Raw genomic sequence first — 17,833 nt, 5'->3', positions numbered from 1 at the left:
AACATAAACCATAAATCCCTTTTAATCCTTTGACTTAACAGAGACCTAAAATGACAAAATAAGAGAGAATGCGAGGCGAGAGAAAAGAAAACTTGGAATAATTGTATAGATCATGAGTATTGTATATGATTTTTATGAATGAATATATATGTGCACATAAATGTTTTGAATTCTAGAATTATTTTTGTTGTTTATTTCTAATAAATAATATCAGTGCTATCACTGATATTATTTATTAAAAGATAAAAGAAAAAATTCTTTACAATTAAATTATGGGGCATTATAATTATAACACTTAACTAAACCAGACACATGATTAGGAATGTTAAACAAACCTAGCGAGCAATGTGTAAGAGGTACAGAGGGCTGGGATGGTGCAACAGAATGAGAACTTGCTCAAATAAGTTCTTTAGAGGTGTTATTGGGACAATGATTTAGCTAGCATTAAACTAGTAAAGCCAATCGATTTGTTTTAGCAATAATTAATGGATAAACATGTTGAGGATGCCCTAAAATTATAAATAAAGATCTCCATTATGATGACCTGTTCAAGCGGTAAAGCTAACAGGAAGTCTTGAGAACAGTGAAGAAAATCTCAAAATAATTCATTTCTATCTCACCGAATCATTACACCACATCACCATATATATAGACTTTCATTTACTCGAAAAATGTACGAAACGCATTGTTCATGTACTCCCCTCCTCCATCAGTACGAATGATTTGCACATTTGTGTTGAACTGACATGCATTTAACCATTTTATGAAATAGAATAAACTTATGTAGAACTTTAGATTTCATAGTAAGTGGAAAAACCCAACAAAACTTGAAAAAATCATCTATAAACGTAACAAAATAACGAAAACCATACAACGAATTTATAGGGGAAGGACCCCACACATCTGAATGTACTAAAGCAAAAGGACTGGTAGATACATGAGCAGAAACAGGAAAAGCTAACTGATGGCTTTTGGCCAAACGACAAGTATTGCAATTAACAGAAGAAACAATATGACTTTTATTGAAAGAAATAGGTAAATGCTGTAAGATAGAATGAGCTGGATGCCCCAGTCTTGAGTGCCACAAATCTGGAATGGTTTGTACCGATAGCAAAGCCAGATCCATGGGAGGATTCGTTGACCGAACCGAATATAGTCCTCTATGACATGGTCCTTGTAGAAGTATTCGATTGGTCTTCAAATCCTTGATTTGATAGCCACTAGAAGTAAATGACACATTGCAATTATTGTCACGAGTAAGTTGAAATATGGATAACAGATTAAAAGACAGATTTGGAACATGATGAATATTTTTTAGTAGAAGTTTACCTGTGGGCGTAGGGAGCAGCCCATTACCTGTATGATGTATGGGAAGTTGATGTCCGTTACCAATAGTGACTTGGGAGGATCCGGTGTAAGGTTCAACATGATTTAGTTGTGATGAATCGGAGGTTAAGTGGGTAGACGCTCCACTATCCAGGAACCATTCAGCTGAGTTTTGTTGTTCCGCTGAACCGAACAGAGCAGAAGATGGCGCATTTGCAGTGTAACTAAGATCCGTGCGATACCAGCATCGTTGAGCCGAGTGACCTACCTTGAGGCAAATTTGACAAGTAACATTGCGATAAGGATTGTTGGTACCACGGCCAGTGGAGGTTCTTGATCCTCTGCCCCGTCGGCCACGACCATTATTATTTCGGCTTTGTCCTCTGCCACGATTAGCCGCTAACGCCATCGTAGAGTCGGTAAGTTGAGTGGTCTGAAGATCTTGAGTGAGTTCTTGAAGAACATTCTGCTCTTCTGTGCACAGTAAGCTGTAAAGATCATCCAAGACAATGGGTTGAAGATTAGTTCGTATGGCTGTCTTGAATGACTGGTAGGTTGCTGGAAGCCCATTCAGCGTATAGAGAAGGACATCTTCCGGATCTATATGACTTCCAGCTGCAGCAATGGCGTCCACCTTGGCTTTTATGTCTAACAGATACGCTGTCATGGTTTTATCTCCCTTCTTGAGATGATGTAGGTCATTTTTGAGCTGAATGACCCGAGATCGGGTGTTGGATTGGAGACGGAGATTTAAAGTATTCCAGATATCAGAACAATGTATTAAAGATAACACATAGGGTAAAATTGTCGGAGAAATGATTGAGCAAAGTGCGGACGCAAGATGTTGATCGGTGAGACGGAAACTTGCCTCCGAGTAGATCGAATCGGAAGTGGAGAGATCTTCCGAGGAAGTAGACACGACAATCGTGCCATCCAAGAATCCTTTGAAATCATTAGCGGTGAAGACTTTTTCCACCTGGGATTTCCAGAGCGGAAAGTTATCGGCGGTGAGATGAGAGGGAATGAGATTCTTGATATTGCTAATCAAGAATTTGAGTTGAGGGGTGATGACAGAGTTAGAGGAAACAACCGAGATCACCGTGGTAGATGTTGAAGAGTGCGAAGCCATGAAAACGAGAGGAAAGGAGACGCACTTAGCAAAGAAGGGACGGGAAGAACGAAGAAGACAAGTCAAGAAACAAAAAAGGAAAACTAGGTACACGAAGTGTACCTCTCTGATACCATGATGACCTGTTCAAGCGGTAAAGCTAACAGGAAGTCTTGAAAACAGTGAAGAAAATCTCAAAATAATTCATTTCTATCTCACCGAATCATTACACCACATCACCATATATATAGACTTTCATTTACAAGTATAACAAATAGAAATATTACACGTGTCACAAGATTTGTAAACCATTTTAAGAGTCGTCCTTTCTTGCTTTGGACGTTTCTGGATGCTGAGGCTCTAATACATTATAATGAGATTTTGAGTTGACATTTTGTTCTAATCTATACTGATTATGAAATTTATAAAAATTAATCGCATATCATCAATAACACATCATCATAAAATTTGAAGCATTTAAATAATTCACATTCATAATTGTAAAGAAAAGAAGGCAAACTTCACGTGTTTCATTAATTTATGCCAAAAAATAATTTGGATTTTCTCGAGTGAGCTCGAATCATCTTCATCTACTACCACCAAATTTGTGCAGTACTACAATGACAAGTAACAATTAATAGATTATAATGAATTCCAAGCACTTTAAACTCTAGGGTTTCTTCTACAATATGCATCCAATTTAAAGCCTCATTACCAACTATAGAATTATGGAATATCATCTAAAACCTAAAGCCCCAACATCGTAAATCACCATGGCGAGGCGAAAGAGGAGCTAAAGGATTTTTCGCCAAATCATCCTTAATCCTCTATAGTTTCAAGCTTTTCAAGTAGGAGTTGTCACTTAAGAATCACCAATTATTGAGTTTAGCATTGAGCTTGTCGTTACAAAAGAGCAAGGCCATCGCAACATGGTACCATTCCCCCAAGAGCCCTTAGTTGATAGTCAAAACTCTCTATCAATAGATCAGAACGAGCTGAGTATTCCATTAAAAAAACAAATTCCATAACTTTTTCCTATCCTTTACTTGGCAAATTATTGCGTCTAGTGTCCGGATTCATCCGGACACCAATCCGGTGTCGCCACGTCACCCAAATACACCAAGACCCAATATATTTAGGTGATGTGGCGTCACCGGATTGGATGTCGGGACATCCGGTGGTGACCGGATGCAATAATTCGCCCCTTTACTTATTCCATTAAAAGAACAAATTCTTATAGCACCAAATCGGATCCCCACCACAACATTGAAGATTCCAGCCTCTAATGGCAAGCAAGATGCCAGAGAACGCCACTGTTGTATTCGTTAAAAGATTCCGTTCTTGAATTAATGTAAGAACGAATTAAATCACGAGCACTTCCAGAAGAAGGCGAAGGCTCCGATCGATCTAACTGCAGAAAAAAGCAGAGGACCAACAAAAGCGTTGATGAGTACTCGATCTATAGAAATTGCTGGGCACAATATAACAATCCACGAAAGCGCCGACACCTACGACCGCACCACCGGGCGGGCCCTGACCGGGTCCTGGCTCTGGGACTCCGCCCTCCACCTCGCCGAGTGGATGGCCGCCGCTGATCTCTCCGGCGCCACCGTCCTCGAGCTCGGCGCCGGGCTCGGACTCCCCGGCCTGGCGGCCGCCGTCCTCGGCTCATGCCGCGTCGTTCTCACCGACACGCCCCCGCTGCTCGAAGGGCTACGAAGGAACGTGGAGGCCAATGGAGTCGGAGAAAAGGTGGAGGTGCGGGAGCTGCGGTGGGAGTCGGATAACGTGGAGGAGTTTGGAAACGAGGTTGGGGAGGTGGATGTGGTGCTGATGTCGGATTTGTTCTATGACCCGGAGGAGATGGGCGGGCTCGGCCGGGCCATGAGGGCGGTGTGGGGAGACAGGACAAAGGGATGGGCTGCGAGCGAGGTGAGGGATGCGACGGTGGACTGTTTGGAGGCGCTGAAGGCGGAGGGGTTTAAGGTGGAGGAGAAATCTGTGGTGCGCCGCCGGCTAATGAGATCGCCGGAAGAGTCGGCTGTGTTTGCTGTGTTCATTATCTATCGCGATTAGATCAAGGAGTTGTTGTTGTTTAATGCTCGGATTGAATTCTCTATATAAAAAAAAGTTACGAAATTTCTTTTATTTCATGAAATTAAAAATCCATTAGCCTGCATGCCATGTGCAATTCTTTTGAATGGCATTGAGTTTAAATTTGAATGTTCTTCTAAAGCTTCGAACGAAATATAGCTAACTGTTAGGGCATCTCCAACAGAAACTCTCATTTTTTACTGCAAAATACAGTAAAATCAAAAAGTGTCGTGATTCATCTCCAGTGGAACGTCATTTTACCCCAAAATCATCGTCGTTTCTTTCGCGCCTTTCTCAGATGGAGTTCGGTATGGCGAAAGTGAACAGTGCGACGCCAACACTGTTCATAAGCGACTGAATGCCGGCAAAAATGGAGTTCGGTTGGCACGTCTGAGGCTCTCCATTCGCCTGTTTGCCGAACGGCAGGAGAAGGCCTTAGTTCTCGCAGTAATAGCTTGATCCAATTTATCTCTAATATGAGAAAAGCTTAATTATGATGAATTTTAAAATTAAAAATTAAAAATTTTAAAATATTTCATATAAAAATTAAATGATTATTCATATTTTTTGCTCATTTAAGTGACTCTGCTCTTATCCCAATTGTCTAATTGTCTCCTATCTATAAAGTATGAACTGTTCAGAAAGTAAGCTATCATGCAAATAATGTCCTACTAAGCAATATCTTTAAATTATAGCTGATATAACACACTGTTTACTTTGGGATATGAGAGAAGCCCGTATGGAGAATTATTCTCTGCAGAGATCAAATGCAGAACGTCGTCCAGAAACCAATCAGAATACATCACATCAGCATATCAAGCCGCGGTAGTGAGCAATACCGAGCCATGGTACCGAGCAAGAGGTAATGTAGTGCATTCTAGTTAATTTCCGGACGGCATTCAACATCCACACAGAATAATTAATCCGTCTCGACGAGATGAAAGGTGTTAAAAATTTATGGAGGCCATTTAAATTATCAGAAAACATGACCTACCCTCCTAATTATAGATATAAGTGGATATCATCTATTCAAATAAATTTATAGGTGATATTTTTATCTATTTATTCTCCCATCTTCATCTAATTTTGTCCTACAAATAGTATTTCTATAAAACCTGGCATTAATAACACAGCATCAGCGTGTGAACAGTACACAAATTCTCTTCATAAATACATAAAGAATATACATTTACATGGACCAATGTTGCATCAAGATTATGTATTAGAGAAGTGAAAATTGATCAAAATCAAACTGGCATTTGACTCGGATCGAGCTAGCCTATAAACCCAGATTTAGCTCAGCACAAATAATCGGATTATTTGAGCCGATCTGAACTCAGGGTGAGCTAATTCTGGGTCTTCTCAAATTAAACTAATTATGAAATGTAATTCAATGATGATTTTTTCTTTTGCTTTTCCCTTCACCATATCTTGGGTGTTTTAAGAGCTCAATGTACTTCAATTGTATAATTTATGGCAAACTGGGGTGCTGGGATTAGCCAAAGAACCTGCAGAAAAATAGAAAATTCACTTTGGAAGGGTTAGAAAGCTATGACAAATCAAATATTCAGTATAGAGCACCTAATAAGTATTTGTAATTTGGCATACAGATGCTGGCAAAACAAGGCTGCTTTGACACAGGATCTTCCTCAAATGGCGGAGGTGTTTGACCATACAGCATATCACAACTCATATCTTCAAAATCTGAAAGGATAACAACATTTTATCATTTACAACTAAAAGTACGTGATAGTACATTTTCGATATAATCGTAAGATTAAGGTTTCATTTGGGACGGCTTTTTTATTGCTTCTTAAAGTAATTTTTTAGTAAAAAAATTTTAATTTTTTACTAGAAAGCTACTTTAAGAAGCTGTAAGAAAGCTATCACAAATGAAACCTAACTTTGATTAGCAATTGTCCTGTTTCAGTGCAGTAAAAAAAAAAAAAAAATCAATTGAGAGTCCCTCCCAGGTCCCTTAGAGATATCTACATGTTTGTGCAATCAAAGAAGATATATATGGTAGTAGCTCAAATAAAAAAGAGTCAAATTCGCTCTAAGTTTAGGCGTGGACAAAAAAAATAACGTGGCACGTTCTGATTGGTCTTCGGATGCCGTCCAATGTCCACATAGAATAATTTTTCATACTCTTGGTACCTACACGTAGAGGCCTGTATATTGTTCACACCATATAATTTTTCAAAAAATTGATCAAAAAATAGCTTTGTTCATCACATTTAACGAATCAAATGATCCTTAATCTAACTTACAAAAAAATTGGATAAATGTTACCCTTAAAACAAATGGAACCAGATTTTAGCTTCAAAATGGTATAGTAGCTTTATGATGAGCTTAGAGTACACATAACCTCATTTAGCAATTTATTTTGCATGATTTATGAATAGGGTATTGTTTGTGACGACTTTCGCACTGCTTCATAAAACAGCTTTGTAGAACAAAAATATTTTTTTTTTACTAAAAAGCAGTTTTAAGAAGTAATAAGAAATACTTCTTTTCAGTTCTCTTAATCGAAATGACATGTCGGCAAATGACATGTTAAATGAAATTATAATTCAATCAAATTTTCTATTTAAGCTATTTGCTCTCTACCTTTTCAAGGTGACCACCTATAATTCTCATATGGGCGAGCTTAAGAAAACTGTTGTTTGGCAAGCACAGGAACCCTGAAGACTCGATTGAGGCCTCTGATCCAAAGCTAAGAAATTAGAAGGCCAAATTCAATGTATAAAGTTCCCTTAAATAAAGGCCTAGATAGAGACTTTATATATATGATTGTAAGAGACTCAACTGTGCAACCAAACCACAACTGTACAGGATGAAAAAGGTAAGCATAATAATTTAGAAAAACAGAAATCTGAATGAATCATCGACCACTCTTTTTGTGAAAAGAAATAAAAAAAGGGAAAGAAAAACATGTCTCACATGGTTTCAACATAGCATAATTTTTAAATAAAAAACATATATAGCATCTTGATCATATCAATTGAATTAGAAATTCAGTAACTAATAATAATCTATTACCTAAAACTTTCACTTTGATGTTGAAATTTCAAAAAGTTCTAACATGTTTTTCAGGCCAAAATAAGCATTGTGAACCTTGTTTTGCCCTTTGCGCATCTCCATTGATGCTTTTATAGTTAAATCATTTTAAATATTTTACAAGAAGATATCTTCATATCAGGTAAAATTTTAATGGTTACTAATGGAACCCTAAATTCTACTTAAAAATATTTATACAAAATATACAAGACTTAATATTTCTCTTTAAAACATTGATTATTGGATATAATACACTTTTAACTACAAAGGAAGAAAAATTTATTTCTAAATAAACTTGTCAACAGAGTGCTCAAATGCGTAACGTAATGGTTGGAAAAAGATTTAGGCTGGGACAACTTTCATACTGCTTCCTAAAACGGATTTCTAGTATAAAATTTTCTAATTCAAGAAATTGTTGTACTACAAATCTATTTTAGAAATCAACAAAAAGTTGTCCCAAACGAAGCCTTAATAATCCTGTGATGGGTTTAGTTCTAGTGCTCATCTAGCCTTTAAAAAAAAAACTAGTCGACCGAGAAAAATATACACACTGCTCTACATACTTGGATTCATTGTCAGTGGAAGCCCAAATTCATTTGTAAAGAAATCTTGTGTTGGAATCTTGCACATGTTCACACACATTCCCACACATCCACTGTTCTCTAAATATCTACAAAAGTGCAATATATTGAAATATTAATGTTAAGAATAAACTGCACTCTCTAAATGAACCTTCATAAAAAATTATTTGGCCTCTATTTTATTTAGATGAATCAATTAATATTAATCTTCTTGCCATTTTGATTAGTCCATTTAAATAAATAAAATGAATTCCAGTTTCACTTTTTATGTGAATTTATTTGAACATTACTCTATTCGCTTCTTACTTGAAAAGAAAGTGTAAATTAAAACTTTTACCTGCACTTCTTTATATGCACACCACTTCTTTGCTTCATGCCATCTACCTCCACTTCAATAACCTAAAAAGAAACTTTCAGCTCAGATAGAGACGCAGAAACTGCCTCATAGTGGTGCAACTAAAAGTAGATTCCAAATAAGAAAGTAGGATCACATATTCCTCAATGAAATCTCATGAAATAGTGATCGAGCAATTGAAAAAGAAAGGTCCTGATCGAGAGAAAACATAAGTTGATCTGCAAAGTATGACGAAATATGTTGAACTGTCCAATCAACTACAGTTTGAGCACTTTTCAAAGAAATTTTTAATGTGCAGTGAATGAAAGCCTGCTATGTTTTGCCCCTACATAATTTCAGTATGTATTTGACAACTAGGCTTTTGTAAATATGCTTCAGGTACGTGTACGAAAGTTTTTTTTTTTTTCTTTTTTTTTTATGTTGAATGGCCCCAACGTGATGATCTAGTTAGGACAAGCATTCCTCGCCTCTAGTTTATAATAGTTAGCTGAAAAGAAATTAGAGGTTGTGTAGTAGAGGGTACTATACTGATATATCCTTTTATATTAATAAAAACTCAGATGGGTTACAAAAGCAGGAAATGAAAGAGATGTGATGATTGGCCTTTGAAAGTTAGTAGGCTTTTTTATTCATGGAGGAGCTGTACTGCCTAAGATCCCGATAGCTTGCATTCGGTTGGCTTTTAAAGGCGTCGAAGAGCAACGATCGAGGCCGGTTCTGCGCTCAAATCGCGGGATGCGACTCAAACAGCGCCGAATCGACGGGATTTCTTGCGGTATTTGCGGGAGCTTTCGGCGGGATACGTGGTATTCCCGATCTCTCTCTCGTTCTCTTTTGATTTCTTATACAGAGGTCAACATTTTGCCTCTTCTTTTGTTGGAGGGTTGTGAGGAATAAATCTAACTCATTTCAATTGTGTACGCGACCATACCGCACTACATTTTTGCATTAACTTTTCTTAAAGATACTACATGTTTTGAGCTCAATCCTCTGTGTTTTTTGGATCTTGAGTGTCAGAGTATAATGGTCAAACACACTAAAAGTTCTCTTTTACTCGTGACTTCATGATAGGGGCTTAAAAGATAACTACCCTGCCATAACATAGAGGAGATCTACCTTCTACTCTTTTTCAATGTTATTTTGAAGAATTTTGATGCTTTGTTTTCACATTTTAGTGCATTTTTTATTTTTATTGAATCATATTGATTACTTTGGTTTCACGCTTTAGAAGAGATTTTGTACTTTGTTGAAGTACCAGGCCATAAGCCATAGCTAAACTTATGTAATATTCTTTTTCTATTAATAGAATTGAGCTATGCCCCAAAATAATAATAATAATAATAAGTTGAGTGAAGAAATATGAGTCAATGTTGGAGGAAATTGATTCAGAATCTTAAGAATGATTTCTAAATGGTTTATCAACTAAATGAGATAACACTCATCTATGATTTGTATGTTGAAACATTCACTCCATAAAATATGTTAATTTTTAATACAATTTTTATTTATTTTTGACATGGGATACGAGTAGGCCCAAATTTTTGCAACCATCATATTAGATTCCAATATTTTTACCTATTAAAAATAAGGTCTATTCACAATTTTCTAAATTTATCAATTACTCTATAATCAAGCAAATGAACCTTCATATAGGAAAGAATGATAGGAGTTGAATTTATAATATCATAATAACATCCATTACTCATTATCATACAATTTTAAATTAATGGATATCCTTCTACTAATATGCTAACTCATATTGGGCTTTTTACGATACTTAGGAGTCAGGATTAGTCTCATATGAGAAATATTACTTGGAGATACAGGCTGTCCTTTATCATATTGCAAGAGAAGATCGCAACTAGCATGATGAAATCTTTGTTAAACTTATACAAGAAGAGTTCAATGGTGAATATGATAAATTTAATTAAAAAAAACTAATATTATGATGGCATAAGGAGTTTCTGTATTTAATCATATCAATGCGTTCAATATAATCATAAGTTAGTTGAGTTCAACTAACATCATTTTTTTTTAATAAAAAGATATTCTATTAATAAAACAAAAACAACAGTTACATCAGCATAAAAAGAAAAGCTAGCAGAATAAAAGACTGAACAACAGAGAGAATTAGAAGCTAAAAGCGAGCTCAGGAATTAGTCAAGGCTTCCAGCGTCCAGGACATCCCGCACGGACCCTCCAGTAAGGCGAAGATAGCGTCCCAACGATCCATCCCGAAAATCCACACCTACGATTGCCACCAGCAAAAACGATCGGGACGCGAGCCCCGACCACATCATTGCTCTTTGCCTCACGTAGCAGCAAATCGAACAGTAAATCCGACAAAACCCGAGAAGAAATAGCAAGAAGAAACAAAATAACGAAATGAAAAATAATCTTCTGCGTCGACCTCTCCCCCAAAATTTTCCGCGAGTGCCAACATTTGCAATACGCACAAGAGCAAAATCATGGTCGGACTCAAGAGTCTCCGAATCCGATTCAACATCCGATGAATCAACCAACCAATTACTCTGATTCCTAATATCCAAACCAGAGGAATTACCCACACAGTTAGCCATCACTTGGGGATCAACCTCACTTACAGGGACCACAACTAAATCGTTGGTAATCGAAATAACTTCCTCTCTACCCAGAGACGAAGCCTCCTTCTCAATTTCAACCAGCACCACCGCAACAGGCATAAAACCATCTGAACCACCCTCTGCATCCTTTAAAACTTGTACACCCCCATTAGAGTTCACAACACCCAAAACTGGCGAGCCATCCGAATTCACCACATTCATCGCACCAGAAACCACCTCCGGCACCATCACCGGAGAAACAGGGTCTCTAACATCGGTCACAACCGGAGGTACAAAAGGAGCTGCATCGGGGGATAAGACAGAAAAGTTACCAACGCGACCACCAGGCACATCATTCGCAGCATAAACCAACCCAACCACATTCATAGGGGGTATAATGACGGACGGGTTAGAAGTAACCAAAGACTCCATAATCTCAGAAATTCCGCTCACAGGCAGCGGCCGATCTCCATGATCAGAAACAGGAATTTCGCAAGGAATTTCCGCAACCTGCGCCTCATCAACGACCAAAGAATTGACAATAACACCAATATTCGCATTATCAACAGGCTTAACCGCATTCTCACGAGATTGAGGACCATTCAAAGTGGCAGAAAAATTACCACATTCCCCCTGGTAATGACCAAGCCGTTTACACAAAACACAATAAGCAGGCACCTCCTCAAAACGAACCCGTTGAACATACCCAGAAATCTCCGAACCAAGCCAAATTTTATCAGGAAGTTCCTTAGTAATGTCAAGCTCCACCAGGACCCTCGCCACAGAAGGTCTAGACCCGACAGAGGTTGAATTATCAACTTTTAATGGACGGCCAAACATCGAAGCCAAGGCATGGAGGATACGAGGGGAAAAAAGGTGTGGTCGCAGATTGGGAAAGGCAACCCAAATAGGAATTACCGGAGACTCAACCCCGACATCAAGATCCGGCGACCATTTAGTAAGTTTCAAAAAGCAGTTATTAACCATATAAGATCTATGGCAGAACACTCTACTATAATCCAAATCATTAGACAACTTAATAAGAATATGAGATTGATCCAGAACAGTTACAGAGAATTCAGCATTTAGTTTCAAGCTGAAAAAAAAATTTTCCATATTGCATCTAGTGAAGGACGGCGCATAGGAAAGAAACCAACAAGAGCAAATTGAAAAGGAACAGACAGAGCTAAAATTTCTTCCTCCGATATCCATAAAGAGGGTAAATCACGACAAAAACCCTTTCTTAACTCAGGAAAATCAACTGAAACCGAAGAACCAGATAAAGCTTCCACAAAAGAGCGCGATTTGAAGGACCCATCCAAAAAACCGGGATCACAAACACGACTAACCACCATACTGGAAAGAAAAAAACGAAGGAACAAATAGAAGAAGGCAAACAAAGAGAAACTCCCTGGAGATCAGCAATCCGAAGCCAAGATCCCAGCCCAAGAAAGCTAGGGCAAAGCCCAAGCGGCGCGGAGACGGTTCCCTAGCATCGCAAAAAAAGTATAACTAACATCAACTTCAATGTCAATATTTGTGTACAAAAGGTTGGGCTAGATCTGTGATAATGGTCAACAGTTCATGTTGGTCTTTAAAGTAAACTAAATGATGTCTAAGATTTCATCTTAAACAAGGATATTAAAACGTAGGAATTATGTGAAAACTTTTCTTATATAACTCTTACTCTTTATTTGGGACGGCTTTCTTATTGTTTCTTTAAGCAACTTTCTAGTATAAAAATTTTAATTTTTGTACTAAAAAGCTGCTTTAAGAAGCAGTAAGAAAGCTGTCCCAAACGAAACCTTAATCTTAGAAGTGGAGGGAGAAGTATAAAGAGAGGCCAATAGATGAAGAACCAAATCTTAAAAGACAAGTCTACCTATTGCTCGCAATGGTCGCAATCGTGCTTTTTGGTGATGTGAAAAGATGGGTCGCATAAAAAAGATTATTCACAACTAAAGATAGGTAAAGTTTAAATCAAACAAATTTATTTATGAATACTAAGAGTGATGATATTCAAATGCATTGATCCTCGATACTAATAGTCCTATGTAGTTTTGGATGTTGGAGTCAAATATGGTTATTTCACTCTATTTTACATAAATTGCTTATGTCTAACTATTTTATAGGGGATTATAGAGAAGTTCATCTTCCTGACGAAGAATCTATAAGTATAATAAAAGTTCTATAGCTGCTGAGATGATTATAGATGTTTCTCCATTTTTCCGAAAGAGAGAGAGGAAGAAAGTCCCCATCTATTATGCTTTCGTTTTCTTTTGTAACCTCTAAAATATGCAGTTTTGCAGGAATTTAAATCTAGAAACATATCAAGTAATTTAGAGATGAAGTGTAATCATCAGTTTTATTAAGTAATAAATCAACATAAAATTGTTTTAATGATAACAACTGACATGCAATTTCATGTCTTCTGATATTTTTCAACATAATCTATGAGAATGTATAAAATTTACTTGGGAAAATACATCATTCCTAGGTTACTTAATAAAGAAATCAGGTTTAAATATATGTACCATATTTATCGTTTAATTGGGTCATGCCCTTTAAGAAGATATCTAATTCGAGTGGGGCAGAGTTGGATATCAAAACTATAGACATATGTATGTACTTAGCGATTTATAGGTTGAGCTTTGGCTTTTGCATTTCTCCTGTATTTATTAGAGAATGATAATGTTCAAAAATTGATAAGCTATATATATATATATATATATATAACTGGAGTAGGGGTAGTATGCCCAGAGGTGCAGGCGCCATTAGGCGCAGACTGTGGAACGTGAGTAGTGGAGCCGTATATGGGTGAGTAGGTGTTGTATGATAGGTGAGGTATACTGGCAGTATATGTTAGTGGTTCTAACAAGCAGCACCCGAACCACTCCCCAACTTAATTACAATTCATGCGACTACACTTCAAGTTCACATGTTATTATTGTGATCATCAAGCTCATAATTGCAAGGTGTTATATTCATACATTATTGATGACACCGGAGCTATTGCTTGGTTATTTTTGCCATAAACTTCAGTTCTTGTATTGACCACATAATTAGATAGTTTGGCCTTTATATTTTCTTTAGGCCTATTGCCTTTTATGTAGCCTTTCAAATACTATAAATAAGAGCTAGTGCTTGTAATGGAGGGAGAATTGAATAGATTTGATTTGAGTTTAGTTTTATTTTTTGTATCCTGAATTGTATTCAAGTGGTGGTTTCTTTCCAAGAAGGAGTTCTTGGATCTGTGCCCAGACACGACCACCCGATCATAGATGTGGATTCGTCGAGCCCCCTCCAGTCAAGTGTCATTTGGTATCAGAGCCGGCAATACGTCGGAAAAAATTTTGTTTGTTTAATTCCTCTTGGTGGTGGTTTTTTAGAGTTGAAAAATAGAAGAATTTGTTTCTTGAGTAGCCCCCTTTTTTTTGTATCCTGAACATATTTCAGGTGGTGAAGGCAGGATTCTACCAGTCCATAGATTTCAATGCCGGAAATGGCCAAGTCGGAGGCCATCCACAGTCCAACGGGTTCAGCTAGTCGTCTCACTCATCCCATCCTAATTTTTGGTTGAGAATAGACTTCGGTGACGAACAAATTCGATGGCGAATCAATCTCATTATCTTCGGTGGCGAATCGGCTTCGGTGACGAACAGATTTGGTGGTGAAAAATATTGTTGCCATCTCTAAACTATTACCTCCAAACAAATAAGTTAAAGAACTGTAGAACTACATCTAGCTTTTGCCGGTTCATTCTCCATAGCCATTAGCAGACACCCTGTTTTCAAGAAGCTTCGCCTCAGACCAAGATATCCACATACTCTCCTTCACTCTGCTCGCCGAAAACAATTCTTGAAGACCGGCTCAAAAACAGCTGGCATTCGATCCTAGCCGAATTCTAAGAAAACAATTCTAGAGGCTAAGGGATGTTCTTGGACTGTGAATGCACTAGCATTCTTGGCTCTCTGGCCAACCGAATGTATCTACTAAGATGTCTGTGATCTACACGTCAGCCAGCCATAGAAATTCTTGTTTTCTTTCTTTCTTTCTTTAGCCTATCCGCCAGTTTTTGTTCTACAGACAAAAGAATTTTTTCAAGTCAGAAATGATGCCACCAAGAAGAGGACCATAACTGGACCACAACAAGGTTCAATTGGTGGTACTTCGAAATTCTTCGCAAGTTTACAACAAGCACATTGTCAAGAAGTGTCCGGCAAAGATGCCGCCTCGGAGAAATCAACAAAAATACATACAAGATTTACTCATAGAAGATCTATAACGGGAGATACAACAACTGCAACAAAGATTAGCAAGGCTTGAGCAAAGGAAAGCGGTTGAACGTCAAAAAAAAGGTGAAGACATTCATCATTTTTCTCAAGATCTTTTGAGTCAGGGATGGGGTCTCTCGGACAATCAGATCCCTTCTTCCTACAAAGACCTATTTAATCATATGTCTTTCTCCACACTTTTGATTGAGTCCATCTTCGATGGGCTAAAAGATCTGTTGTCATTATTATCATCTTTGCCTGTTTATGATGAGTCATTGTATGATGAAGACATATTTGTAGTAGTTCTTGATCTTGATCAACCCATATGTGATGTTGACAAGGGCAAGGTGGACGCACCTCCGGAGTTAGTCATTCCTATCATTCCTAATAAAATAACAAATATGCTCACCGTCATTGAGAGCAAAATTGGTATGACCAAACTTGACCACGACAACCACCTTGGTACCTTCATGCATTCCGACACAAAATCCTTGAGACGATCGCTATGGATGTTGATATTTGCATAGTTGATCAGTTTGATATCAAGTCCACTTCAACTCTTGAAGAGTATCATTTGAATGTGCTAATAAAGACGTATTCTGATTTTGTCAGCTATCCTATTTTTCATTGTGGACCTCGGAAAGGGATCCGCTCAGTAGGGGATAGAGTGCAGAGGGTACGACCACACCATCCCAAAGGACGAGATGATCGCAGGCCTTCAGGCTCTTCGCAAGCGGGTCGATGGGATAACAGATTAGATCATGCATACGATCAACCATTGAGGATAACGACTTTCGCCCACATACATCGATGTTATGTGTGATAATATGCATGACATGATCAGTGTCAGGGGTTTCCCCCACCCGATACATCAGGTCAAGTGGCGTTTATTTGTTGTGGAATTCCGTTTCCCATGGGCGCAAGTTCCCATGATTAATTACATCTCAGGCCGGAACCTGAGAATACTCTCGATTAAGGATCTGACATTATGCTTTCCAAAGGGAATTGCACACAGGGCGGAGACTAGGAAGTTCCTACTCAAAGGGAAAAAAGGGTTCAAGTGGGCATAGTCAACATGCACAATTCTTACCAATATACGGAATGACTAAGATGCTGAAAAGAAACTGGAGAAAAAGAAAACAATGCATCCAAAGCATGCATAAGGGAAGGTTGGAGGTGGCGTCATCCATGTGACGCGGATAGGTAGAATTTATAGCCCCTAAAGGATAGGAAACTTACCCACCGATGAGGCGTACTACAAGACACCGAATGTAGTAGCCTTTAACCCTAAATCTATAGTGAGTTTAGTGTTCTATATCCAACACTAACACCCGTGTCCTAACAAATGCATCATGGACTTATATCCTACTTGAAAAGGAAAATCATCTAACCACATAAATGCATAAAATCCATAATATCCAGTCTTTATGAAAGATGGGTAGGTAGATCAATTTTTTGGAAGTTAAGGATGACATCTAGAGAGGTCCTAAGTAGCCTTGGACTAACGTAGCCGTAGGGTGAATGTTTCTAGAGCTAATGCAATTAAAATTTAATTTTAATTAGATTCTAATGTAATGCAAGTTGGTTAAAAGCTTCAAGTCAAGTATGCATGAAATTTTAAAAAATACTTATAAAAATAATTTTTTAGAAAGAATGTGCTTCCCTAGGCCCGGCACCTCATCCTCATAGGTCAGATTATTCAGGTTCCTACCAGTAGGCAGGGAAGTGTCTTATAGCAAGGGAGGAGAGAAATGCAACAATATGCATGCGACCCCGGACGATTCTGGCTATTCCCTAGATTGTTAGATTTCTAAGTTATTTAATTCTTAAAATTTTAGATATTAGTTATAAATAGAAAAATAATTTGATTCATAAAGAGACTAATGAAATCAGGACACACATGCAAAAAAAAAACCTAGAAAAAGCATATAATTTCTACTGCGCACACAAAGTGAACACGCTTAGCGATGTGATTAATGAATGATTGGAGCTCAATCATTCACTAATCCTTCTCCCATGAATGATATTCATATGCATAATCAATGTTAAAAATTTCACAAAGTGAATCTCTAAAAATTAAGGGATTTAATAATATCTAATTTTAAAATAATTTAAAAACACATATATATTAAATAAAAAAATATATAAAGTAAAAAAATAAGATAATTCAATGTATGTAAACATATGAGAGATCCACTGGTCAACCAAGAGTGAGATTAAAGTAATTTCAAAATAGTTTTCTACTTTCAAAATAATTAGTATATTAGTTATTTAAATACTATTTAAATAATAAAAATAATCCAATAATAAATAAATAATTCAAAAAAGTAGGTTTTGATACCTGAAAAAAAATTTAAATAAAAATACATAATTTTCTGAAAAATTTAAGGTATTATATCAAAATTTTGAATTTAAAATGAATTTACTACAAATATTTAAAGTTTAAAATAAAT

General features: G+C 37.2%; 2 protein-coding genes across 6 annotated transcripts in view; one reads left to right on the top strand and one right to left on the bottom strand.

The window, feature by feature from the left end:
* The first annotated feature begins 3,548 nt into the window (after positions 1–3,548).
* On the top strand, positions 3,549–4,582 carry LOC110106112 (methyltransferase-like protein 23). Its single transcript, XM_020835876.2, has one exon. It carries the CDS (start codon positions 3,881–3,883, stop codon positions 4,508–4,510), a length of 630 nt encoding a protein of 209 aa, XP_020691535.1. The 5' UTR covers positions 3,549–3,880; the 3' UTR covers positions 4,511–4,582.
* Positions 4,583–5,663: 1,081 nt separating this feature from the next.
* Positions 5,664–17,833, bottom strand: part of LOC110106105 (beta-carotene isomerase D27, chloroplastic-like) — a 14,660-nt gene continuing 2,490 nt past the window's right edge. Inside the window, exons 3-7 of one of the 5 annotated variants that reach the window (XR_003701524.1) lie at positions 8,507–8,568; positions 8,152–8,258; positions 7,139–7,244; positions 6,137–6,232; positions 6,011–6,036 (exon numbers count right to left, since the gene is read on the bottom strand). Coding sequence is in view for 4 of the 5 variants with exons in the window: in XM_020835865.2 (XP_020691524.1) it covers positions 5,987–6,036; positions 6,110–6,232; positions 8,152–8,258; positions 8,507–8,568 (342 nt within the window). In the remaining variant the exon portion in view is untranslated. Of the gene's footprint in view, positions 6,059–6,109; positions 6,233–7,138; positions 7,245–8,151; positions 8,259–8,506; positions 8,569–17,833 lie in introns of those variants that run through there. The other 4 variants (XM_020835865.2, XM_020835867.2, XM_020835866.2 and 1 more) reach the window with 4 other exon arrangements.

Source organism: Dendrobium catenatum, unplaced genomic scaffold, assembly GCF_001605985.2.
Source record: "Dendrobium catenatum unplaced genomic scaffold, ASM160598v2 fragScaff_scaffold_853, whole genome shotgun sequence".
In the NCBI taxonomy this organism is placed as follows: Eukaryota; Viridiplantae; Streptophyta; class Magnoliopsida; order Asparagales; family Orchidaceae; genus Dendrobium; species Dendrobium catenatum.
This window is presented reverse-complemented; position numbering and strand designations above follow the sequence as displayed.

Bases quoted from the DNA above. Each gene is read 5' to 3' on its own strand.
- LOC110106112 (XM_020835876.2), top strand. From the start codon at position 3,881: ATGAGTACTCGATCTATAGAAATTGCTGGGCACAATATAACAATCCAC.